This window comes from Trachemys scripta, chromosome 15 (assembly GCF_013100865.1).
Source record: "Trachemys scripta elegans isolate TJP31775 chromosome 15, CAS_Tse_1.0, whole genome shotgun sequence".
Classification (NCBI taxonomy): domain Eukaryota; kingdom Metazoa; phylum Chordata; order Testudines; family Emydidae; genus Trachemys; species Trachemys scripta.
In genome coordinates, this window is record NC_048312.1 from 29,959,472 (window position 1) to 29,984,334 (window position 24,863).

The following is a 24,863-nucleotide window of genomic DNA, read 5'->3' on the forward strand; positions in this document are numbered from 1 at the left end:
ATATGCTCCCCACCACACCATGCTCCCCCATTCTCCAATGCCACTATACCTTCCCTTCCCCCTGTGCCATCCCCACTGGGTGCTGCACATATCCTATCCTCCATTCCTGCCAGACTGTAGCCTGCCCCCCCCAGATGCCCTCCTCATTGTTCCACTGCCAACCCTGATGCCCATGTTCCTGCCCTTAGAGATACTCTCTGTCCCCTAATGCCCACACCCACAAGTGTCCACTGCACTGTCCCTTCCCTGATTCCCACCTTGTTGTTTCCCCCTCCACTGCCTGACACCTCCTGTTGCCCGCTGTGCCCTTCTCCAGTGCCAACTGCAGGTGCACAGTCATCTGGGAGCAGATTTAATCTTGGATTTGGGCATGTGTCAGTGTACAGGGGAAACAAGGGCCCTACCGGCAGACCTTCCCCTGCTGGTGCCTGGAGCTGTACTTGGAAGGGGCACTTCCTGGCATTCATCAGACACCCTGAAACATGAGGTTTGATCACCCTCAGCTTGCAGAGCGACCAGAGTTATTACAACAGTCATGTCACTCAGTCCTTTGTCCAATCCAGCAGCTGTTTTTGTCTCAATGGCCTCCTGCTGCAGGGAGTTCCACAGCACCTGGTGCAGAGTAGCACATATGGCACTGAGGTGCAAAGCTGAGGCATGTGCACAATGCAGGGTGCTCATGCACTATTGTTGGGTCAAAGTGAGGCTGTGATGCAAAGAGAGGCGGTGTGACCCAGAGGTGGAATGCATGGAAAGTTGCAGTGTAGTTTGGAGGCGCAGTCCATTCAGAGGTGTAGTGCAGTGCCATGAGCTAGTGCAATGCAGAGGTGTAGTGCAGTGCGGAGGTTTGATGAAGAGTTGCAGTGTAGCTTTCAGGTGCAGTGCCTGGACAGGTGCAGTGCAGGGATGCAATGCATGGCTCGGTAGAAAGCAGTGACTAATTGCAGTATAGTACAGAGGTGCAATACATGGAGAGTTGCGGAGTAGGTTGGAGGTGCAGTGCAGCGCACAGGTGTAATGCAGTGCAAAGGTGCAGTGTATGGAGGGGTGGAAAGCAGTGCGGAATTGCAGTGTAGCTCAGAGGGCCATGCACATAGGCTGTCACATAGTCACTGTTTCTGGTGCTAGTTCAGCCCTGTTGCTGGCCCTAGCTATTGCACCTCACATCCCCTAGTGTTTGTCTATACCATTGTCCGTTTCATTCCAACAGGGATTTTCTAGCTGGGAGCTTGGGCTAAAGTTCAGTGCCGTCCTTCCAAGAAAGGCAGTTCTGGGAATGGGAATGTTTCCTTGGGGCCCCAAGGACATTGACCCGAATGGAGGAATGAAGCAACACTTCTTAGCTCCTCCTCCGCCACTGAGGAAGCCATCTGCTTACCCCAACCCCCTCCATCTCCCTGCTTGGGGAGGGAATGTGCCTGTGACCCAGGTGCCAGAGACGGGAGAGCAGCAGAGAGAGAAGGCCCTGACAAATGTAGTTGGCTCCCATTTTCCAAGTCAAAGGACCCGCGGGTGAGGCCAGCTTGGGTGGTCAGTGCCTGATCCTACGCTAGGGTCTGAGTTCAGATGTTGACTTGGGCCTTATCGAGTGGCCATCAGGACAGAGGGGGTTCGTCTGCCCCCTCTCCCCGCTGCGGTTCTCTGGCTGTTCCCAACAGCGAGGGTCCGTCCCACTGGCTGAGCTACTGGGAGCTTGGAATTCTGTCCCCACTGCCCAGGGTGTGTTGTCCTTGCTTCCTTCTGCACCCCAAAAGGCCTGTGGGTTGAGTTCGGGGCACCCCTCCCTTACAGCCTCAGCCCCGTGGGGGCAGGGACTGGGGAACTGAGCTTAGGGTGACCAGAGGGCAAGTGTGAAAAATCGGGACGGGGGTAGGAGGTAACAGGTGCCTATATAAGACAAAGCCCCAAATATTGGGACTGTCTCTATAAAATCGGGACATCTGGTTGTTGCCAGCACAGGGGCCCGAGGACAGCAACAATGGGGTTCGTTGCCCGGAGTGCTTCGCGCCAATAAACATACCGGGGTGGAGAAACAATCAAAGTTTATTTGAGATCTCAAAGTGGTGCAAGGAGACAGGCAAGTCTCAAATCAAGCACACCAACAAAAACAGTTTCTCTCTTCTTTATACATTTTACAACTAAGCCCCCGCTCTCTCCCCCTCTCTACCACCCCCCCCTACTCCGCCTCCTCTCTCTACCGAAGGCATGTTTATACATTTAAGCAACTAAATCATTCTAGGGCTATAAATCTAGCTTGTTAGTAACTTCTCCCTAAACTGTTATTTGGTCCTGTTTACCCTTAGTTTATTACCCCTTCCCCAGCTAGAAACATGCAAACCTCATCAGTATTGTTTGGTACCTAGTATGAGCAAGGTCGTAATTGCTAACTAGCTATTTACACATTCCAATTCCTGTCCTTGGTTGTTGAGGTCGATCAGAGTTAAACATGGAAGGACAGAGTTTAAACATGGAAGAACTCTGGCTCAGGCAGGCCTAGTAACCCCAACATGGTCACCCTAACTGAGCCCTGGGCAGGCGGGAACTGTGCTAGAGACAGAGGGGAATGTTAGATTAGGTTGCTTAGTTGCGGGGAGAGATCAAAAGGCACCGGCTTTCCCTCCCCTGTCCCCCCCCTCCCGATTCACCAGGGTCTCCTTGCCTGGACAGCTGTAAGCAAGGGGCCATACCTGTCTACACACCCCAGCCAGGTGGCTCCTGGATAGACTGGGAGATCTGTGGGGAGAGGGGGAGATGTTAACCCTTTGCACTCCAGTTAGCTCCTTGCAGGGCCTAGGAAGAAGCTTTGGCATCGTCTCAGTGCCCGGCTGGCTCTGGGGGAGTCCCTGCGGGGAGCACAGAGAGCTAGCACCTGAACCAGACCTGGCACCTTTGGGGAAGATTGTTTGCCTCGTGTCCGGCCCAGGCTGGCCCATCCTCCTTTGCTCCCCCTGCCCAGCATCAGGTCTTGCCCTTGCCCTGGCTCAGAGATGGGCCGCTGTGCCTGTGGCCCCTTCTGCTTTGTGTGGGGAGAGGGGCCATGCTGCAGGGTGGCTGGGACTCCGCAGTGCCGGGGGGGTCAGGCAGCGCCAGCCTGCAGGGGGCTTGTGGCAAAGCAGACGGCCAGCTTGGGGCTAGCAATTAGTTGTGTGTGCTGGCCTGTGGGAGACCCAGGCTGGGTGGATTCCTGCTCCCCATGCTGGCCCAGGTTTGTAGGGTGTGATCCAGGCCCAGGGAAACAAGGAGTGTCCCTGAGGTGGGCACAGCTCAACATGCTCTCCTCTGCCCCCACTCTCCCACCCCTCCAGCCCTCTGCTCAGTGTCCCTCCGGCTGGTCAGCGCACTGCCTGGCTCCTGCACTGGAGGGGCCCTGCATTCCCATGAATTGGGCTCTGCCCCCTGGCTTGCAGCTGGGGCCCTCAGTCCTTTGCAGAGCTGCAGTAGACATGGTTGGCCCCGGGTGGGTGTGTCCGATTCTGGGTCTCCACCAGTTTGTTGCCCTCATAGTGTTATTGAATGTTACTGACTCTCTCAGGGGCCAGCCCCTGGAAGGGCCTTGTATCCCCTGGGAGCAGCAGGAGAGGAGTGGGAATAAGCATCTGCCCCACTGAGCTCAGCTCCCTTCACAGGGGCAATACCAGAGCTGAGAGGTCCAGAGAGCCCCAAGACAGGGACTAGGGGTCAGTTTCCCCTGGACAGTCTCCCTGGGGGTCGGGATTCCAGCCTGGGGGGCAGTATGGAGACCACAGATCCTATGAGCCAGTCCACTGAGTGACTAATGCCATCCGTTTCCTTTGCAGAGACCATCAGCTACATCGCCCCGCAGGAAACCGGACGTCCCAGTGCCCCCCTGCGCAGGCTCCCCCTCCGACCAGCAACTTACTCAGGTGGGTCTGGAGGGAAGGTGTCACCTTTCTTTGGCTGGAGATTGTGCTGCGCTAGAACCCTGCGTCTCTCCTCCCCTCAAACCCGTACTGCCCTTGCCCCTACTCTGAGCTATCTCAGGGGCAGGGAGGGGGCAGAGAAAGTGGCAGTGGGAAAAGAGAATGATAGACAGGGAGAGAGGGAGAGAATGAGGGAAGCCAGGCACTAGCAGGGCTGAATTAACACAGGGGCTTTAGGGGCTGCAGCCCAGGGCCCCGGGCTTAGGGGGGTGGCTTTGGCACAGCAGAGCTTAGGCAGGCTGCCTGAATGCCATGGTCCCACACCGCTCCCGGAATCGGACGGCTGCTGGCATGTCTCTGCAGCCCCGGGAGGGGTAGAGGTGGCTCCGCGCACTGCCCCCGCCCCCAGCACTGTCCCTGCAGCTCCCATTGGCTGGGAACTGCCCAATGGGAGCTGCGGGGGCGGTGTTTGCAGGCACAGGCAGCGCACGGAGACACGCTGTCCCCCTCCCCCCAGTGGTGCACAGAGACGTGCCAGCAGCCGGCCGCTTCCGGGAGCAGCGTGGGACCACGGCATGCAGGCAGCCTGCCTACGCCTTGCTGGGAGCCGCCTGTGGTAAGTGCCGCCCGGACGAAACCTGAACCCCCTCCTGCACCCCAACCCCCTGCCCCAGGTCAGAATCCCCTCCTGCACCAAACTCCCTCCCAGAGCCCGCACCCCTCACCCTCTCCTGCACCCCAACACTCTGTCCCAGCCTTGAGCCCCCTCCTACACACAAACTCCCTCCCAGAAATAAACTAATATAACAGCTGTTCTAAGTAGGCTATTTTGAATTAACTTAACTATATTCTACGTTTTAACACGGAAATGTAACCACAGAATGGCTTTATGTTAATTAAAAGGCAAGTTATTATTAATGATCTGGATGATGGGATTAATTACACCCTCAGCAAATTCGCAGATGACACTAAGCTGGGGGGAAAGGTCAATACACTGGAGAGTAGGGATAGAGTCCAGAGTGACCTAGCCAAATTGGAGGATTGGGCCAAAAGAAATCTGATGAGGTTCAACTAATAGAAGTTACTAGATCACAGGCCCTGGTCATCTTGGGAGGACTTCAATCACCGCAATATCTGCTGGGAGAGCAATACAGCAGTGCACAGACAATCCAGGAAGTTTTTGGAAAGTGTAGGGGACAATTTCCTGTGCAAGTGTTGGAGGAACCAACTGGGGCAGAGCTCTTCTTGACCTGCTACTCACAAACAGGGAAGAATTAGTAGGGGAAGCAAAAGTGGATGGGAATCTGGGAGGCAGTGACCATGAGATGGTCGAGTTCAGGATCCTGACACAAGGAAGAAAGGAGAGCAGCAGAATATGGACCCTGGACTTCAGAAAAGCAGACTTTGACTCCCTCAGAGAACTGATGGGTAGGATCCACTGGGAAAATAACATGAGGGGGAAAGGAGTCCAAGAGAGCTGGCTGTATGTTAAAGAATCCTTATTGCGGTTGCAGGAACAAACCATCCCGATGTGTAGAAAGAATAGTAAATATAGCAGGCGACCAGCTTGGCTTAACAGTGAAATCCTTGCTGATCTTAAATGCAAAAAAGAAGCTTACAAGAAGTGGAAGGTTGGACAAATGACCAGGGAGGAGTATAAAAATATTGCTCAGGCATGCAGGAGTGAAATCAGGAAGGCCAAATCACCCTGGGAGTTGCAGTTAGCAAGAGATGTTAAGAGTAACAAGAAGGGTTTCTTCAGGTATGTTAGCAACAAGAAGAAGTTCAGGGAAAGTGTGGACCTCTTACTGCATGAGGGAGGCAAACTAGTGACCGAGGATGTGGAAAAAGCTAATGTACTCAATGCTTTTTTTGCCTCTGTCTTCACGAACAAGGTCAGCTCCCAGACTGCTGCACTGGGCAGCACAGTATGGGAAGGAGGTGAGCAGCCCTCTGTGGGGAAAGAAGTGGTTCAGGACTATTTAGAAAAGCTGGACAAGCACAAGTTCAAGGGGCCGAGGGGGTGTTAAAAGAGTTGGCGGATGAGATTGCAGAGCCATTGGCCATTATCTTTGAAAACTCATGGAGATCAGGGGAGGTCCCGGATGACTGGAAAAAGGCGAATGTAGTGCCCATCTTTAAAAAAGGGAAGAAGGAGGATCCGGGGAACTACAGGCCAGTCGGCCTCATCTCATTCCTTGGAAAAATCAGGGAGCAGGTCCTCAAGGAATCAATTCTTATGCACTTAGAGGAAAGGAAAGTGATCAGGAACAGTCAGCATGGATTCACCAAGGGCAAGTCATGCCTGACTAACTAATTGCCTTCTATGAGGAGATAACTGGCTCTGTGGATGAGGGGAAAGCAGTGGATGTGTTATTCCTTGACTTTAGCAAAGCTTTTGACACGGTCTCCCACAGTATTCTTGCCGGCAAGTTAAAGAAGTGTGGGCTGGGTGAATGGACTATAAGGTGGATAGAAAGCTGGCTAGATTATCGTGCTCAACAGGTAGTGATCAATGGCTTCATGTCTAGTTGGTAGCCGGTATCAAGCGGAGTGCCCCAAGGGTCGGTCCTGGGGCCGGTTTTGTTCAATATCTACATTAATAATGTGGAGGATGGCGTGGACTGCACTCTCAGCAAGTTTGCAGATGACACTAAACTGGGAGGAGTGGTAGATAGGATACAGAGGGACCTAGACAAATTAGAGGATTGGGCCAAAAGAAATCTGATGAGGTTCAACAAGGACAAGTGCAGAGACCTGCAATTAAGACAGAAGAATCCCATGCACTGCTACAGACTAGGGACCGAATGGCTAGGGAGCAGTTCTGCAGAAAAGGACCTAGGGGTTACAGTGGATGAGAAGCTGGATATGAGTCAACAGTGTGCTCTTATTGCCAAGAAGGCTAACGGCATTTTGGGCTGTATAAGTAGGGGCATTGCCAGCAGATCGAGGGACGTGATCATTGTCCTCTATTCGGCATTGGTGAGGCTTCATCTGGAGTACTGTGTCCAGTTTTGGGCCCCACACTACAAGAAGGATGTGGAAAAATTGGAAAGAGTCCAGTGGAGGGCAACACAAATGATTACGGGGCTGGAGCACATGACTTATGAGGAGAGGCTGAGGGAACTGGGATTGTTTAGTCTGCAGAAGAGAAGAATGAGGGGGGATTTGATATCAGCCTTCAATTACCTGAAGGGGGGTTCCATAGAAGATGGATCTAGACTGTTCTCAGTGGTGGCAGATGACAGAACAAGGAGCAATGGTCTCAAGTTGCAGTGCGGGAGGTCTAGGTTGGATATTAGGAAACACTATTTCACTAGGAGGGTGGTGAAGCACTGGAATGGGTTACCTAGGGAGGTGGTGGAGTCTCCTTCCTTGGAGGTTTTTAAGGCCCGGCTTGACAAAGTCCTGGCTGAGATGATTTAGTTGGGGTTGGTCCTGCTTTGAGCAGGGGGTTGGACTAGATGACCTCGTGAGGTATCTTCCATCCCTAATATTCTATGATTCTAAGTTTAGTATAGCATTAATAGCTATAGCGTTAATAGTCTCGATGCCATGGTTGTAATAAATTAGGGAAAAGACTTGTATACAGGGGCCCCACAAAATCTAATCGCCCCAGGCCCACAGGAGAGTTGATCTGGCCCTGGGCACTAGGGAAGATGTAGGCACTGAACTCCCCTTGAGTTCAATGGAAGTTAGGATCTGGACCTGGGGCTTTGGGTGGGTGCACGGTATCACCTGTGGGAAGGGCCACCTGGATACATGTCCCAGCTACACATTTATCCAGCAATCCTGCTCTTTCCTGAGGCAGTGAGAGTGCAGGTGTATGGCTCTGCACATTCCCCCTTCACCTCTGCCCCAGCCCTCCTTCCCCTGCTTTGCACAGTCTTCTTGGTGGGCTGGTTGAAGCGGAGGGATATTCCCTGTGATGAGTGATGTTCCAATCCAATCCCGGGCCACTGACGCATGCCCTCGTGCTTTGGACACTCCGGAAGAAAGGGTCTCCATGGCTCTGGAGCGTGTGCCCCTGCAGTAAGCAGGAGATGGCAGCAGGCACTGAAAGGAACTTCATTTCCCTTTCTACCTTGGTACCTGCTTTAGTGTTTGCCTAAGGTGTGGGCCTGGAGATTGAATGAACCCTTGGCCTCCTAATCCTATGGAGAGCTTTGCTGATTCAAGTCATTGAGATCAGGAATGCTGACTGCTGAGGAGAGCCATTTCTCCTGGTCCTGAATTACCCATGAGCCCATCATACGTTCCACAACTGGCCTTGTCATGTCACATGACCTGAAGTGACAAGGGTGCCCCACGAGTGTACTTCCGCCTGTGTGTCGCTCACAAGCTCTTTGGGGGGAGCATCAGCTGGAGCCGTAAGTCTTGGCCAGGACATCTGTGTCCCCTGGTGTTTGCTTACTGGGTGAGGGTCATTCCTAGCATCAGGTCTTCGGCCCACATTGGCGTTTTATAACTGGCTTTCCACAAACGTTCCACAATATTTGCTCTTTCGGCAAACACTGCTGCTGGAAAATGACACCTCCCCTTATACTCCGAAATCCCACAGACTGGAAAAACCCCAAATACTAAATAAATCCAAGCCAAAACCTCACCCCCAGCAGAGCGCTGAGCCTACGAAGGAGGCCAGGCTGCTCGGGATTGTTGTTTGTTTTGATTTGATGTGAAGGCTGCTCAGATACGATATGCTGGGGGGCAGGATAGCAATGTGAGGTAGACAGAGGGGCGTGCCTGGTGGCAGAAAGAAAGGAACTGCTGGTTTTTTCCATTCCCAAGAGCAACTGGATGCTTTCGGCCAATGACATATTTATACATTGTCTCTGTAACAGTCTGCACTGAGCTGAACACAAAATGGCCACCTGTCCCTGCCGCAGGTTGTGGCGGGAGGGGAAGATCTCCCCTATTAAAGGTGCAGTACGCAGACTGTTCAGAGCACGTCAACACACAGGGGGACAGCTTGCCTGCCCAGCTCTTGCTCCTGGGCTGAGGTTCGAGCCAGTGGTGAAATCCTGGTCGCCCTGAAGTCTATAGGAGTTTTACCACCAACTGCAGTGGGGCCAGGTTAGTTCCTTCTGCTTTGCTCCTTTGTCCCTCAGTTCGGGGCATGTTTGGGATCTCAGCAGGGCATAAGGTGTGAGAGTCTGGCTTTTCCTGGGACTGTCTTCAGCAGAGGGGTGGGGCTTGCTGTGCCTGCCCCCCACCAAGGGGCTAATAGGATTGGTTCTGCAGTGTCAGATGCTAACCCCATTGTGTGGGAACAGCCCTGTCTGTGAGCATGGATGATTTGCTATTGGCTGTGTGCTCACTCTGCATGCCGAGGATGGATACCCAGCGCCCTTTGTAGAGGAGCTGCCAGATGGTTGTTCAAGGCTCCTTTTGCTCTGCCCCAAAGAAGACTCAGGCCCACCATTTCCCATATCCCACGGTCGGGCAGGGAGATAGCACCGCTGCATGTAACCGTTTGTCTCTCTTCCCACAACCCTCCCTATGCAACAGAACAGGAACCAACCCCACGTGCATTGCCTCCTTCCCAAGCCAGCTGCCAACACGGCCCTTTGGCCGGGGAGTGTCAGGGGACTGCATCGCTGCCTTCCGAGCATGTCAGGGGCAGGAATTCCAGCTACCCGGCACGGCTGGGGCTGCTTTGGGGAGGGAGGTGGACATGGGAGTGCAGGAAGGAGAAGTGTCTGTGGACAGGACAGCAGTGCCAAGCATCCTTCCTCCTCATCATCTCTGGGGTTTACATGGCTTTTTAAACTTGGCCTTGTCTTCTCTCCAGACTCAGCTGCCTGGCATGGCTTGCTGAGTCCAGCTGTTGAAGGTTGGGGGCGGAGGTACCTCGCTTCCCACATGTTCTCCTTTTGTTCTAGCTTCTGTCTGGCATCTGCTGGGACTTTCTCCAGCCTTGGGTTTTGTGAGCATACACCCAGGGGAGTGGCAAGGGCGGGCTGGCAGGGGCGTGTCCAGAGTGGGGGGGACTCAGCGCTCACAAAGGGTACATTCCTCCAGGCATGGGCAGCACGTGTGCTAGCCACACAGCCCCGCCCCTTTTGCCCAAGGCCCCACCCCTACCTGAACGCCCCTTCCCACCCCTCCCCCCGCCCCAGCCAGAGGACCCCAGCCAAACCTCTTTCCTCACATTCCCCAGTGCCCTGGGTGACACCCAGGGGAGGCTGGCAGAAGAGAGGGCGGGCCCTCTCCCTGCTTTCTGCCCTGGGTCACACCAAGGAAGGATGGCGGGAGACAGCTCCAGGATTGGGCCACTGGACCGCCCCAGCACCAGCCCCAGCGCTGGTCCCAAGTGCCGGGCCACCCCCAGCGCCAGCCTGCTGGTCTCCAACCAGCAATGGAGCTGAGCTCCCGCCAGCTTGGGCACCAGCATGGCCGAGGCCAAGGTTTGGCTTAGGGTTATACCTGTTATACCCGCCGCCCATGCCGCCAGGTGATCAATGACCAACCACATCCTTCCAGTCCAGTTCAACATTAGCAACTGGTCTTCATGGAGACCCCCTGGAACATGAAGAGGGGACGTTGGAGGGGATCCTCGGAACTTAGCCCCTGGGTTCTCTGTGAAACCCCTTGGACGTTCAGGTTCAGCCACCTGCCATCATTCCCAGGGTAATACAGGGTGCTCATTCTCTCTCCATGTACTTGGCCTCCAATGGAGAGGGCCCACGGGGGGGGGGGGGTCTGGGACCACGAAAGGTCAGCCTCTGGGACCCACCGGCTTGTTCCACCCAGGCCACCAAATGACAGCAATGTTCATAAGAACATAAGAAGGACCATGTCCAACCAATGGTCCATCCAGCCCAGTGTCCTGTCCTCTGACAGTGGCCAATGCCAGGTGCTTCAAAGAGAATGAATAGAACAGGGCCATTATCTAGTGAGCCATCCCCTGGCTTCTGGCAGTCAGAGGCTTAGGGACACCCAGAGCATGGGGTTGCACCCTGAGCATCTGGGCTAATAGCCAGTGACGGATCTATCCTACGTGAACTTATTAAATTATTTACTGAACCCAGTTACAGTTTTGCCCTTCATAACACCCCCGGCAGCGAGCTCCACGGGCTGGCTGTGCGCTGTGTGCAGAAGTCCTTCCCAGTGTTTGTTTTACAAAGAGGGGAGGAAAGGGAGGAAGAACAAGAGAGCTGTGCTCCCCCATCCCATTCCATCTGCCCCGCACATTTGCTTCTCGCTGCAAGATCCCTCAGCTCCAAGACTCAGCAGGCTGCAGACTAAAGGGCCTGATCCTGGTTACTCAGCCCCTGGTGCAGCCATTTGCACCAGTGGTCCACTCACCCCACGTCAGAACAGGAGCACTGTAAACCCACTTGGCACTGAGCGACCACACATGATGCCGGGCAGAGGAGAATCTGCCCCCCCGCCCCCACACGCTGGAGAAGAAGATTCCTCCAGGGCAAGGCTGGGCAAGCCCCAGAAATGGGACATGAAACCTGGAGGGGCCAGTCCTGCCCTGGATGGTCTGGTTGGGTCGTTAATGTCTGGGACTGTGGGTGGCTATGGCCTTGGGGACCTCTCCAGCTGACTCAAGGGGCAGTGTCCATGGGATCTGCACAGATCCCTTATCTACTCTCAGCTGGGAAGAGCGTCTTGAGCCTTAGAGACTCGGGCTGAGGAGAAATTGCAGACGAGGACATTCCTAGGACTCAGACCATCCCCTGATGAGCAAGCGGGGAAGAGATCTTGAAATGGCAGATGCAAAAAAAAGAGATGCTGCCCCTTTAAAAGTCAGAGCCAGGCAATAAAGTAACCATGGAGACAGCTTTGACTTTTGACAGTGAGGACTGCAGGCTCTTTGTTGGGACTGGTAGCAATTAACCGCAATTACTGCTGCAAAACTCCTGGTTCCCTTTGACACTGGGAAATGAGAATGAGCGTTTCCTCAGGGGGAGAGGGCCGAGAGCTCTTCTCTTTATGCCACTTGCACACTCAGGAGAGGCTCTCCCACCTTGGCAGATGTTGCTGGTGAAGTTAAGGGGTGTCTGAACTTTCTTCAGGTCTCATCGCTACAGAACCAGGAGCAAAACTAGTTGAAGAGACAGGCCAGATTCATTCCAGGGACGTGGCCGATTAGATTAGATCAGAGTAGATAAAACGCCATTTCACCTCCTGCTGAAATGCAGCTGCCTCTGGGCTACAGCACTCCACCTGTTATAACCCCTCACAATAGTTCAGGGACGGCAGAAAGTGAAAAAGAATATTGTATGCAACTGAAAACTTCCAAGGGAGTTTCAGGGATGCAGAGTGGAATTGTCCACTCTGGAATATGGCCAGGGTGCCACAGCTAATCCCCCACCTCGGATGAAAAATGCTGGGGGTGGGGTAAGTAATTGCAAGTGCATCAGGATCTCACCCGTGTCTCTCCCAAAATGTGACGTCACTCCCGGAAGAATGACAATGAAATGGTCAGTGTTTGATAGCATCTGGTGCGCCAGGAGCTGGTATCGCCGCCTGAGAGCTTGATGTAGAGCGTAAGGCGAGGTGAGGAAGAGGAAGATCTCTGGTCCCTCCTCCTGCTGCGTCTTGGGAGGGAAGCCTGGCTTTGTTAATGGGTGCTGTGTCTTCCCAATGCATCTGCCCTACTGCCATCCCCACGATGGCTGTCTGCTCCATAGGGTGACCAGATGTCCCGATTTTATAGGGACAGTCCCTATTTTTGGCTCTTTTTCTTATATAGGCTCCTATTACCCCCCACCCTATTCAGATTTTTCACACTTGCTGTCTGGTCACCCTGGCTCCACACTGCAAATGCCTCTTGGAGTAGAAACTCTCCTTCAGGTCAGAGGCGAGATGTGGGGGGAGGCATGCCCCCCCCCAATTTCTGCCAGGGTCGGACTTGGGCTGAGCACAGCTGAAGAGGACATGCCTGGGAAAAGCACCTAGCACTCCCGCTGAGCCCGCTAGGAGGCGCCCAGAGCAGGGAAGAGAGCCAGGCATGGCAGCGCAGCTCTGCCAAAGGGGGCATGGGGAAGCCCTCTGAGTCCTGTCCTTTCCTCGCCCACAGCCACAGTTCCCTGCTCAGCAGTAGGTATCCGGAGCCCGCTCCAGTCCGCGCTGCACCTGCAGCGGGCAGGCACTGGGAGATCTATGTGGGGAGGAGCTGGGAGTGGGGTGGGGACAAGGAAGTGCTGGCTTGGAGCAGGTGTGGGAGGCACACGGGGGAGTGGGAAAGGGGCCAGAGGCAATACGTGGGGTGGTCACATGCCCCCCAACCTTTAAATTGTGCCCCCCCATCAAGAGTGACAGGTCATTTCTGCTTCTTCTCACACCTCAGCTGGTCGGGAGCAGCAGTGGTCGGTCAGGAAGGTCAGTTAAGCAACCACAAGCTCAGATGCTTTCCAAGTCTCCGGGTTTGGAATATTGTGCAATTAAGGATTCACATGAGTGCGAGCGAGCACCGGTGTGATCCCACATAAGTCGGTTGGTCAGTCTATTGTCATACTCTCTAGCTATCATATTTATAAGGTGCCTGAGCACTTTCCGATCCCGGTGGCATCCAGGGGAAATAAAGAGGTGTGCGTGGGAAATGATCTGACCACGTCGAGGCTTGAAGAAAGGCCTGTTTCAGGTCTTGCTGTGAAGGCCCAGGGGTCGGTAGTTATCTGCCCAGCCCTGGTCCAGAACCAGCTTTAGATCATAATGTCTCTATTGCTCGCCATTTCCGTGAAATCGCGTAAAGGACCATTCCCAAGGCCCTGCTGCGTGACCCTTGTAAACCCTTCTAACCCGGGCTCAAGTCCCCAAGACCAAGAGCCTGAGGCCTTTCCCACACTGGCCGTTTGCTCCAACCAAGCCACTGGGGTAGCTGTGCAGGTGCAGATCGAGGCTGAGCTGTGTGCCCCAATGGTGGAACTGGGGCAGGCCCCGAGGGTAGACATCATCTCTGCTGCAGGAGTGCTGGGCTGGCACCTGTCTGACACCACAGTAGGGTTCTTACTCTTCAGGGTGAGCCCCAGGGAACGAGTCCTGCCTGGAAGCAAGTCCTGGTCTCCCCTCAGCAGGTGGGGGGTCTCCTGGGATCAGGGTTAGGACCCCCTGGGGGAGCAGAATGGGGATGACAAAGAGTGGCTGGGCCTGACTTGTTTGGTGCTTCCCTGTCCTGGAGCCAGGGTATGGGTCCCGGCTGACACAACCAGGATTGAACTGGGACCTCCAGAGCGAAAAGCATGAGCTGCTGAAGCTCTGTGAGTGGGGCTGTAGCAGACTCCTGGCCTCTGCAGACTGGGCACAGAGTGGACCTAGCACACGTGTGCCAGTGGGTTACGCCAGCACCTGGCATGCAGCCTACAGCTGGGCTGCCCAGGGAACGTTTGGCGCAGAATGTTATGCGCCCACATCCATACTCACTGCCCCCCACTCTTCCCCTCCTCTTTATTTCCTCCCCTCTCCACCCCTCCATCCTGGCCTCAGATTTCTCCCCAGTCCCTTTACTCTCTGTTCTCTCGGTTGATTTCCCAGGGTGTTTGAATTGCAGCAAAGTGGTAGAACTGACGGCGCGTCTCAACAGCCTGGAAGCCAAGGTCAGTGTCTACGTGGCAGGGGTTGGAGGTGGGATGTGGGTAAAGGATCAAGGAGCACAGGGTATGGTACGAGAACCAGCGTGACCTTCTTGCCTCAGAACTTTGCATCTCACGGATGTTGGGATCAATGGTGAGTCTGACATTTACCCCTGGATCCCAGTGAAATCTCATGGAAATGTAGAAAGAGGTCAGCTAGTCCAGCCCCCGATATTCTGTGTCACACTCGGAGCGGGGCTGCCAGCTTGTTCATTTTAAACAATTGTCTTTCTTTTTTCATCAACATTTTGTGCTGTCATTTCTTTAAGTATTTTTGTTTATTATTCTTCATTTCCCCCTTCTTTTCTTTTTGCCTTGTTCCTACTGGAGAGGTTCTTCTTTCTTTTTCTGCCCAGAAATGCAATTCCTGGGCACCTCCTTTGTCCTGCAATTCCTGTTTTACCCTTTGAAATGAAAAGAACTTCAACATTTCAAAATGTTGGGGCAAAATTGCATTTGTTTTGTTTTTAGCCAGCTGTGCCAGCCCCAGCAGACAGCTGTCTCTCTGTGGTACTGACACAACTCCCATTACAGGGAGCACCTCAGTGTATTTATCCTCATGACCTCCAAGGAGACAGGGCAGTGCTATTATTCCCATTTTTACAGAGAAGCTAAGTGACTTGCCCAAGGTCACCCATGAAGTCTGTGGCAGAGGGGGAATTGTACCTGGGTTGCCTGAGTCCTGGACTTAGCCACTGGACCACCCAGCCTTTCTCATGCACCGTATGGAGGAGGAGGACAGTCCCCAACAGATAATCCATCTCCCTCCCACAGGAATTGCAATTCCAAAGCACTCGAGAAGTTGTCTAGGACAAGGCAGAGCACAGCCAGGGTGTGGCATGGCTGTTCAGAGGCTGAGTGCTTTCTGAACCAGGTGGGATTTTAACGGTTGACGTTTCAGGTTACTGTAAGCATTTAGGGGAGGGACAGATGGTCTTGTGGTTATTAAACCATGGGACACCAAACAGAACTCCTGGGTTCTGTTCACAGCTCTGCCACTCAGGCACATGTGGGCGAGTTACCTGTGCCAATGCTGTGAAGCCCCAACACCTCAGACACACACAACTAACCGGCCCTGCAGACCAGACTGTAGGGGACTGGCCTGGCAATGGAGGGGATGAGAATGGATCTGGTGCCTGGTGATATGAATGGTCTCCAGTTGGGGTGACACCAGGCCATAGGGTGTGTTCCCTAGGAGATGACATTCCGTGGGATGGACTGTCTGAGGGCTCCAGAAGTGTCACTAAGACCAGTTGGCTTGTGGCCCTGAGGAATGTGCTGGTGCGGTTCTGTTGTGATCCTATCACCCATCAGGGCTCAATGTCATAGGGAGGCCAGTGTATTAATGATCTGGAGGATGGTGTGGATTGAACCCTCAGCAAGTTTGCAGATGACACTAAACTGGGAGGAGTGGTAGATACGCTCGAAGGTAGGGATAGATACAGAGGGACCTAGACAAATTAGAGGATTGGGCCAAAAGAAATCTGAAGAGGTTCAACAAGGACAAGTGCAGAGTCCTGCACTTAGGACGGAAGAATCCCATGCATGCTACAAACTAGGAACTGAGTGGCTAGGCAGCAGTTCTGCGGAAAAGGAGCTAGGGGTTACAGTGGACGAGAAGCTGGATATGAGTCAACAGTGTGCCCTTGTTGCCAAGAAGGCTAACGGCATTTTGCGCTGTATAAGTAGGGCCATTGCCAGCAGATCGAGGGACATGATCATTCCCCTCTATTCAACATTGGTGAGGCTTCATCTGGAGAACTGTGTCCAGTTTTGGGCCCCACACTACAAGAAGGATGTGGAAAAATTGGAAAGAGTCCAGCGGAGGGCAACAGAAATGATTAGGGGGCTGGAGCACATGACTTATGAGGAGAGGCTGAGGGAACTGGGCTTATTTAGTCTGCAGAAGAGAAGAATGAGGGGGGATTTGATAGCTGCTTTCAACTACCTGAAAGGGGGTTCCAAAGAGGATGGAGCTCGGTTGTTCTCTGTGGTACCAGATGACAGAACAAGGAGCAATGGTCTCAAGTTGCAGTGGGAGAGGTCTAGGTTGGATATTAGGAAACACTATTTCACTAGAAGGGTGGTGAAGCACTGGAATGGGATACCTAGGGAGGTGGTGGAATCTCCTTCCTTAGAGGTTTTTAAGGCCCGGCTTGACAAAGCCCTGGCTGGGATGATTTAGTTGGGGTTGGTCCTGCTTTGAGCAGGGGGTTGGACTAGAGGAACTCCTGAGGTCCCTTCCAACCCTGAGATTCTATGATTCTATGATTAGGGGTTTGGGCTACCAGGTTAACCCTCTGTGTGCTTTAACCTTTGCTCTGCTTTAGACCTGGCATCAGAAATAGCCCCAGGGACTCAGAGGCAACCCAAGGTCTCCCCCTCCAGGCTCTCCCAGAGATTAGTGCTGCAGGTGCGCCAGGCCATGGAAGTTGGGCACCTACCGCCTAAAGGCCCAAGTCACTATGTCCTAGAAAGAGTCCCCATGGCTCTGACCAGGACTTTGGCACAAGGAAGGAACAATCAGTTTCACACATACAGAATGGGAAGAGACTGTTTAGGAAGGAGTATGGCAGAAAGGGATTTAGGAGTTATAGTGGACCACAAGCTAAATATGAGTCAACAGTGTGATGCTGTTGCAAAAAAAGCAAACATGATTCTGGGATGCATTAACAGGTGTGTTGTGAGCAAGACACGAGAAGTCATTCTTCCGCTCTACTCTGCACTGGTTAGGCCTCAGCTGGAGTATTGTGTTCAGTTCTGGGCACCGCATTTCAAGAAAGATGTGGAGAAATTGGAGAGGGTCCAGAGAAGAGCAACAAGAATGATGAAAGGTCTAGAGAACATGACCTATGAAGGAAGGCTGAAAGAATTGGGTTTGTTTAGTTTGGAAAAGAGAAGACTGAGAGGGGACATGATAGCAGTTTTCAGGTATCTAAAACAGTGTCATAAGGAGGAGTGAGTAAACTTGTTCATCTTAGTCTCTAAGGATAGAACAAGAAGCAATGGCTTAAACTGCAGCAAGGGAGGTTTAGGTTGGATATTAGGAAAAAGCTCCTAACTGTCAGGGTAGTTAAACACTGGAATAAATTGCCTAGGGAGGTTGTGGAATCTCCATCTCTGGAGATATTTAAGAGTAGGTCAGAGAAATGTCTATCAGGGATGGTCTAGACAGTATTTGGTCCTGCCATGAGGGCAGGGGACTGGACTCGATGACCTCTCGAGGTCCCTTCCAGTCCTAGAATCTATGAATCTATGAATCAAGGAAATAGAAACTGTTCCCAAGAACCCAGCCCAGGTTTTCCATACGACCCTTTGCACACCAGGGACTTGTCTCCATGCAGAGTAGCGGGGATGTAAGGTGCAGGAGACTGTGTGGACACTCTGACCTGGAAAAAGAAGAACAGGAGTACTTGTGCACCTTAGAGACTAATAAATTTATTAGAGCATAAGCTTTCGTGGTTAGTCTCTAAGGTGCCACAAGTACTCCTGTTCTTCTTTTTGCGGATACAGACTAACACGGCTGCTACTCTGAACTCTGACCTGGGTTAACCCTGCTTCTCGAGTGCAGTTGTTCCATGAATAACTGCAGCAGCACAGCCCATGCATTCACTGTCCAGCTAGGTGTGTCTGAGCACTGCGGCCTTGCAGAGGCAACAGGACCATATGCCCTGTCCGTACAATGGAGAACGGTGCTGTGTCCCCCAGACCCTGTCCACAGGTGCTGGGACAAGCTCACGAATGGGACCAGAGCAGGCAGTTATGGGTAGGGCCCTTCCAAATTCATGGCCATGAAAAATGCGTCGCGGACTGTGAAATCTGGTCTTTTGTGTGCTTTTACCCTATACTCTACCGATTTCACGGGGGAGACCAGCGTTTCTCAAACTGGGGGTCCTGACCCAAAAGGGAGTTGCGGGAGGAGGGGGGGCGCAAGTTTATTTTAGTGGGGAATCGTGGTATTGCCACCCTTACTTCTGTACTGTCTTCAGGGCTGGGCGCCCAGAGTGGCAGCTGCTGACTGAGGGCCCAGCTCTGAAGGCAGCAGCGCAGAAGTAAGGGTGGCAATACCATATCATGCCAGCCTTACTTCTGCGCTGCTGCTGGCGGCGGCTCTGCCTTCAGAGCTGGGCTCCCGGCCAGCAGGCGCCGCTCTCCAGTTGCCCAGCTGAGCTCTAAAGGCAGCGCCACCGCCTTCAGCAATAAGGGTAGCAGTACCGCACCCCCCCTACAATAACCTTACGAACCCCCCCAGCTCCTTTTTGGGTCAGGACCCCTACAATTACAACACCATGAAATTCCAGATTCAAATAGCTGAAATCATAACATTTATTATTTTTAAGATCCTATAACCATGAAATTGACCAAAATGGATCGTGAATATGGTAGGGCCGTAGTCATGGGATAGAACAGAGGGAATGGTGGGCTTTGACCCCTAATGCCCACAGTTCCCTGAGAGGTACCTGGGTATCTCACAATACACAGCAACAGTTTTCTGCAAGGCAGCGTGCCTGAAGGTGGCTTGGAGGATGCCAGGATGCAACATGCTTTTGCCAAATCAGCATGAAGCACCACCCCGAACAGCTGAGTGCGAGCGCATCCTGCTGAACAGTTGGTGGCATTAAGCCGACAGAACTTTTACTGGTTCACATTTCCAGTGTAGACAAGGCCTTAGGAAGTGGTTTAAGCTAAATCAACATAAGCTGCTTTTAAATTGAACTAGGGGTGTCCACACAAGAGCTAACTGAACCAGTTTAATTCAGCTGATGCAAGTTTGTGCAGAGACAAGGGCTACCAAGTCAGAACACCAAGGTCCTCAAGCCCCATTCCGTGCATTCAGCAACAGGGCCACCCAGAGGATTCAGGGGCCCTGGGGCAAAGCAATTTTGGGGGCCCCTTCTATTAAAAAAAAGTTGCAATACCATAGAATACTATATTCTCGTGGGGGCCCCTGTGGGGCCTGGGGCAAATTGCCCCACTTGCCCCCTTCCCCCTCCCCCCCCCGGGCAGCCCTGTTCAGCAAAGCTTCAAGTTCCTCCCCTCAACCCCAAAGCTCTGAATGTCCAGAACAATGCCGAGCTTCCTCCATAGAAGTGCAACCCCAGACCCTTGGGTGGGACATCAGGGGAGATTGAACCTGTGACTTCTGGATCGTAAACCATGAGCCTCTGCTGAAAGGTTCTGCTGAGAGCCAATGCTGCAGCAGGCTCACCAACCTCGGAAGGGCATGCTGAGTGGCTGTGGGTGACAGCCGTAAGTGCAGAACCGTAGTGGAGAGAGGAGATAGGCCCCAAGTCTGGCTAGCGCAGTATGTCCGGGCGCACTGCTGGGAACTCTCTCTTGCTCGTAGGTGGCATTGCTGTCAGCGGCAGAGCCTGCAACCTCCCCAGTACCCAACAGACACCTCGTAACCAAGGGGGCTGCCCCCTCGGATTCCTACCAGCTCTGGGGGTCTCCATCCACTCACGGGAGCCCTGGGGATGAAGGTGTGAAAGGTAAGTGAGAGCAGGGGCTGCTAGGGAGGAGCTGAGGCAGCCGGAGGCTGGAGGCTGCAGGCAGGAAGCCATCCTGAGAGCCGGATGTGTGTTTCCTGCCTAGATCAAGATCCTTCCTGCCCCTGCAGAAATCCACATGCCCCAAGTCCCCTCCATGCCTGGCCCTGGAGATGGAACAAGCAGGAGTCCGTTGGCGCTAAGCATGGGGGCTCGGCCTTTCCATCAGTTCAGAGCCCAGTCCTGCCCAATGCACTCAAGCAGAGCTCCCAGTTTGGTCTGAGTGAGGATAGCAGGATGGGCCCTTGACGCTGCAGGAAGTTCTGTGCCCTGGCTCGAGTGGGATGGCAGAGGGTCTCCATTGCCCCAAATCTCAGCCTGACGTCCAGGGCTGCATTAACACATAGGGCTCAAAATCCTAGGCCAGCGTCCTCCTCCTCTGCTTTTCCTCCTCACTGTGCCAAGGGGGCAGCTTCACCCTCCACCATGGCAGCTGCCACCCTAATCTCGGCCTGATACAGAGGGGACACTGGAGGGTGAGGGGGGTTGGAGAGTGCACCCATCTTGCACTCACCCCACAGTGGCAGGTCCTGTCCCACAAGGCTGGGAGAAGAGTGTTTGCCTAGGGCCCAGTGATGGGTGAATCAGGCTGGGCTGATATCCCCACTCACCTTTCCCTGGGTTCCTCCACTCTGCCCTGTTGTCCTTTTACTTGTAACTTTCTTAAGGCTTAAAATCTCTCCTGAGCCTCCAGACTCTTCAGCTGCAAAGCTCCGTCATCACCCCAAAGCTCTGCCCCAATCCCAGCTTAGGTCAACACATTCCACCTCCCAAACACTCCCTTGGGTTTCAGTTGCACATGGGATTCTTCTTGGCCGTTGCAGTGCGCTATTAAACAGCTGCTGTGTTCCACCCCAGAGGTGGCAGCAATTCAGCAGCGCTGCAGTCACAGAGGTATTCTGCAGTTCAAAAGTTGCTAGAGGCAAAAGCAAAGTAACTATTAAAAGCAATTCTTATTTGCACTTCCAGAAGCGTCAGAGGTCAGGAATCCCATTGTGCCAGGTGCTGTGTGCACATGTGATGAAGAGACAGGGGGCTGGGGAACATGACTCAGGACAGAGATTCTCAACCTTTTTCTTTCTGAGGCCCCCCAAGAAGCTATAAAAACTCCACGGCCCCCTTGTGCCACAAGAACTGATTTTCTGCATATAAAAGCCAGGGCCGATGTTAGGGGGTAGCATGCAGGGCAATTGTCTGGGGCCTCACACCACTGGGGGCCCTGCAAAGCTACATTGCTCAGGCTTTGGCTTTAGCCCCAGATGGCAGGGTTCAAGGCCCCAGACTTCACACCTAAGCAGTGGGGCTTTGGCTTTCTACCCTGAGCCCCAGTGAGTCTAACACTGGCCCTGCTTGGAGGACCTCCTGAAACCTGCTTGCGACCCCCCAGGGAGCCCCGGACCCCTGGTGAGAACCACTGACTTACGAGGAGAGGCTGAGGGAACTGGGCTTATTTAGTCTGCAGAAGAGAAGAGTGAGGGGGATTTGATAGCAGCCTTCATTACCTGAAGGGGGGTTCCATTGAGGATGGAGCTTGGCTGTTCTCAGTGGGGGCAGATGACAGAACAAGGAGCAATGGTCTCAAGTTGCAGTGGGGGAGGTTTAGGTTGGATATTAGAAAAAACGTTTTCATTAGGAGGGTGGTGAAGCACTGAAATGGGTTACCTAGGGAGTTGGTGGAATCTCCTTCCTTGGAGGTTTTTAAGGCCCGGCTTGACAAAGCCCTGGCTGGGATGTTGGTGTTGGCCCTGCTTTGAGCAGGGGGTTGGACTAGACACCTCCTGAGGTTTCTACCAACCCTAATCTTCATGATTCTATGACAGCCCTTGCCCCAGGTGCCTGCAGTCTGTCATATGAACATGCAGAAAAATGTAGCAACAAGGGAGAATCAAATCCACTCCCGATGTGCGGGGCTATCTCCAGCAGCCTGTCTGTCTGACCCAGAGGAGAACTGCCTCCCCCCTCACTGGCGTGGGGACATGGGTCTTTGGAGGACAAGGGTAAGGCTTGCTGTCCCACTCCAGCCCAAAGGCAGGGGCTCAGAGTGGAGCCTCTGCCATGTCCCAGCCCCCACTGGGCAGGGACTGCACGGGAGTTAAATTGAATGCAGCTGATCTGGGTTTGGCTCCAGCTCCGCGCAGAGGGAAGATTTATCAGGCCTCCGCTGCTCGGACAGGCCACGTGTTTGTGCTTTAGGGGCACGGCAGCAGGAGGGTGGGGTGATTCCCTTCTCGAGCACCCCACCCTTCCCCCCAGGGAACTAAATGGTAGCCAGGCTAGGACGGGCTCTTGGGCTGCTCTGTTAATGAGGCAGGGGGAGAAGGGGGCTGCCCAGGTAGTGCCCACTCCAGCTGCCAGACAGTCACTGGAAAGGTCCCATTAGCTCCGCTGGGGCTGTGCTGTTAATGAGCCCTGGGCTGGAGCTGGGCTGGGAGTCGCTCCATCACCCCCGGTGGGTGCAGGCTGCCTTGCCATTGCAGTGCTGGGCAGAAAGGCGGTGGTGAGGGCCAGGATTCCACTTGGAGGACAGGACCCATCACCTGGCTCGGGAGAGCGTGGCCAGCTGCCGTGCCCTGAGTTAGACCAGCCCTCAGTGACTGGGTGTGATCAGTCCTAGGCAAGAGCAGAGGGGCTTAGGCCTGCTGCTCCGTCTCGCCCCAGGCGTGCAGGTGAAATGGCAGAGGTAGAAAGCCCACAACCCCACAGGGCTACTGCATGCAACAGGCCCTTAGAGCCCCAGTGAATATTGTCCTGAGATCAGCTGGCAACTGGGCTTTAGAACCGGGCAGTAAATCTGTTGGGCTCCTGGCACCTGGGGCTCCTGCTTCCCCAGTAGGCACCTTCAGAGACCAACTGAATGACTAGAGGAATTTCCCCTGGTCGCCATCGTCACAGTCTGGCTGGGATTCTAACAACAAGCAGATCCCAGCTAAATGAGCCACCAGGACCTACCCAACGTGCCCCTGAGACTGAAGGGGTGGGGCAGGTCGGATGGCTTCCCTGCCTCCTGCCACACAGGGCCCGGACTGGCTGGGAGAGAGGCGCTCGTGTGGGATCAAGGAGCAGGGCGGATGCCAACCATATCTCTGGGTGTGGCTCCTGCTTTCCGTGTCTCTCTCCCCTGAAGACCAAGGACAGTCCAAGCACAGGGAGGGCAACCAGAGAGCTGGGGAGACACAAGGGCGAAATGAAACCAAAGCATGCAGCAAATGGGTTAGCAGAGCCCTGTGTAGGGGGACGAGAGGATGGTTATTCCCTGGTGGGGATCAGGGCCCCCTTTAGAAGGAGAGGGGACGTTCACAAGGCCCTGGTGGCTGGGAACTGGGTAAATCATCTGCTCCTTGTAAAGCAAAGTGCTTGGAGAGGAGACCTCCAAGGGCCACCTACGCCGGCACTGCAGACAGCACTGTAGGTGGAATCAGTACAGGTGTGACTCCCTAGCATGAGGCTGGAGGCGCTGTCTTTCCCATGAGCCATACAACCCACACTGTCCAGTTGGAGTCCTGAACGATTCGAGGCCGCTTTCCCCAATGCCTGTGTCCCAGCCATGTCCCAACATGGCCAGTCCCATTCTGCCTCCCTAAACTCAGCTGGACAAGGTATTCTTCATTGCCTGCGGTCACCACGACCTGAACAGCTGCTGCACTCTGCCCCAGAGGTGGCTGCAATTCAGCACTGGGCAGAGCGATGCCCTTTGTAGCTGCGTATCAGTCTAAGTCCTGGGGTCCCACTGCCTGAGCGATGTTCTCGCCATTGTCAGAGGAAAGAAAACAACGGCAGAGACCCGATTGCCCTTTGCTCCCCACGGCGCCGGTCTAAGGAAACCCATGTTCTTCCCTCTGACCCCTATTTGCATTGTTTGTATTGCAGCAGTGCCCAGGTTGGCACTCTGGTCGTTGAGCAGAACCCCCAGTGCCACTTGCTGTCTAAACATAACACAAAAGATGGCCCCACCCCCAAGAGCTTGAAGTCCAAGTAGAGCGCCCCTGGTGGTGGATCCCAGCAGAGCAGGGCTGAGGCCTGTGGCTGTGGGGGGCGGAGAGGAGCGGGGCTGTGGATGGATGGACTCTTGCTTGTGCTGGATAGTCGGGGGTGTTGCTCTCCAGGGCTGGCCTGGCCTGGCCTGGCCTGACCTGGCCCCAGCTGGCTCAGAAGTAAAGTGGCTTCCCAGTGCCAGGTAACACCACAGGGTGAGCTGACTCTGCCAGGCTGAAGGCAGAAGAGACCACTGGCTCCAGGGAGCAGATTGATGCCCCGTTCTCTCCTTCTTTCCCAGGGAACCCAGGAGTGGGAGAGACGCTGCGGGGTGCCCTTCCTGGACGGGATGGTATGTAGCATTTTCTTTCTAAGGCACAAGGGAGTTCCCAGCCCAAGAGCCCTGTGAAATAGCTGGGTCTGGGAGCAAGCCACAGGGCAGAGACCAGAAAGGCTAATGGGAGAGGCTCAGGGATGCCCGGGAGGGTGCAGTTGGGAGGGAAAGAGATGGGGGCAGAGGAGGAAGTGGGAAGCAATGGAAGGGAAGGAGGGCAAGTCTGCAGGCTCTGCCCTTGCCTGACAGGGCTCCCCTCTGCTTCTCCTCCCTTTCCCCTGATCCCTCGGAAGGACACAGAAGCCAGTGCTGAACTATTGCTTAAATCACCAGCTCCTTCAAGAGTGAAGTGCTTGGCACCAGCGCTGGCCGGGGGTGCAGGCTGACCCCAGCGCTGGCTGGCGAGGTGTGGGCCGGGCCGCAGTGCAGGCGGGTTGGGTGCAGGCTGACCCCAGTGCAGGCCGGTGGGGTGCGGGTGGGGTGCGGGCCGGGCCACAGCGCAGGCGGGCGGGATGCGGGCTGACCCCAGCGCAGGCGGGCG

General features: G+C 54.2%; 1 protein-coding gene across 14 annotated transcripts in view; it reads left to right on the forward strand.

The window, feature by feature from the left end:
• The window catches only part of EMID1 (EMI domain containing 1), a 110,155-nt gene that overhangs the window by 60,751 nt on the left and 24,541 nt on the right, over positions 1 to 24,863 (forward strand). For all 14 annotated transcript variants that reach the window (XR_004648243.1, XR_004648244.1, XR_004648245.1 and 11 more), the window contains exons 5-8: positions 3,798 to 3,884; positions 14,370 to 14,431; positions 19,815 to 19,959; positions 24,290 to 24,340. Coding sequence is in view for 11 of the 14 variants with exons in the window: in XM_034790971.1 (XP_034646862.1) it covers positions 3,798 to 3,884; positions 14,370 to 14,431; positions 19,815 to 19,959; positions 24,290 to 24,340 (345 nt within the window). In the remaining 3 variants the exon portion in view is untranslated. The remainder of the gene's footprint in view (positions 1 to 3,797; positions 3,885 to 14,369; positions 14,432 to 19,814; positions 19,960 to 24,289; positions 24,341 to 24,863) is intronic.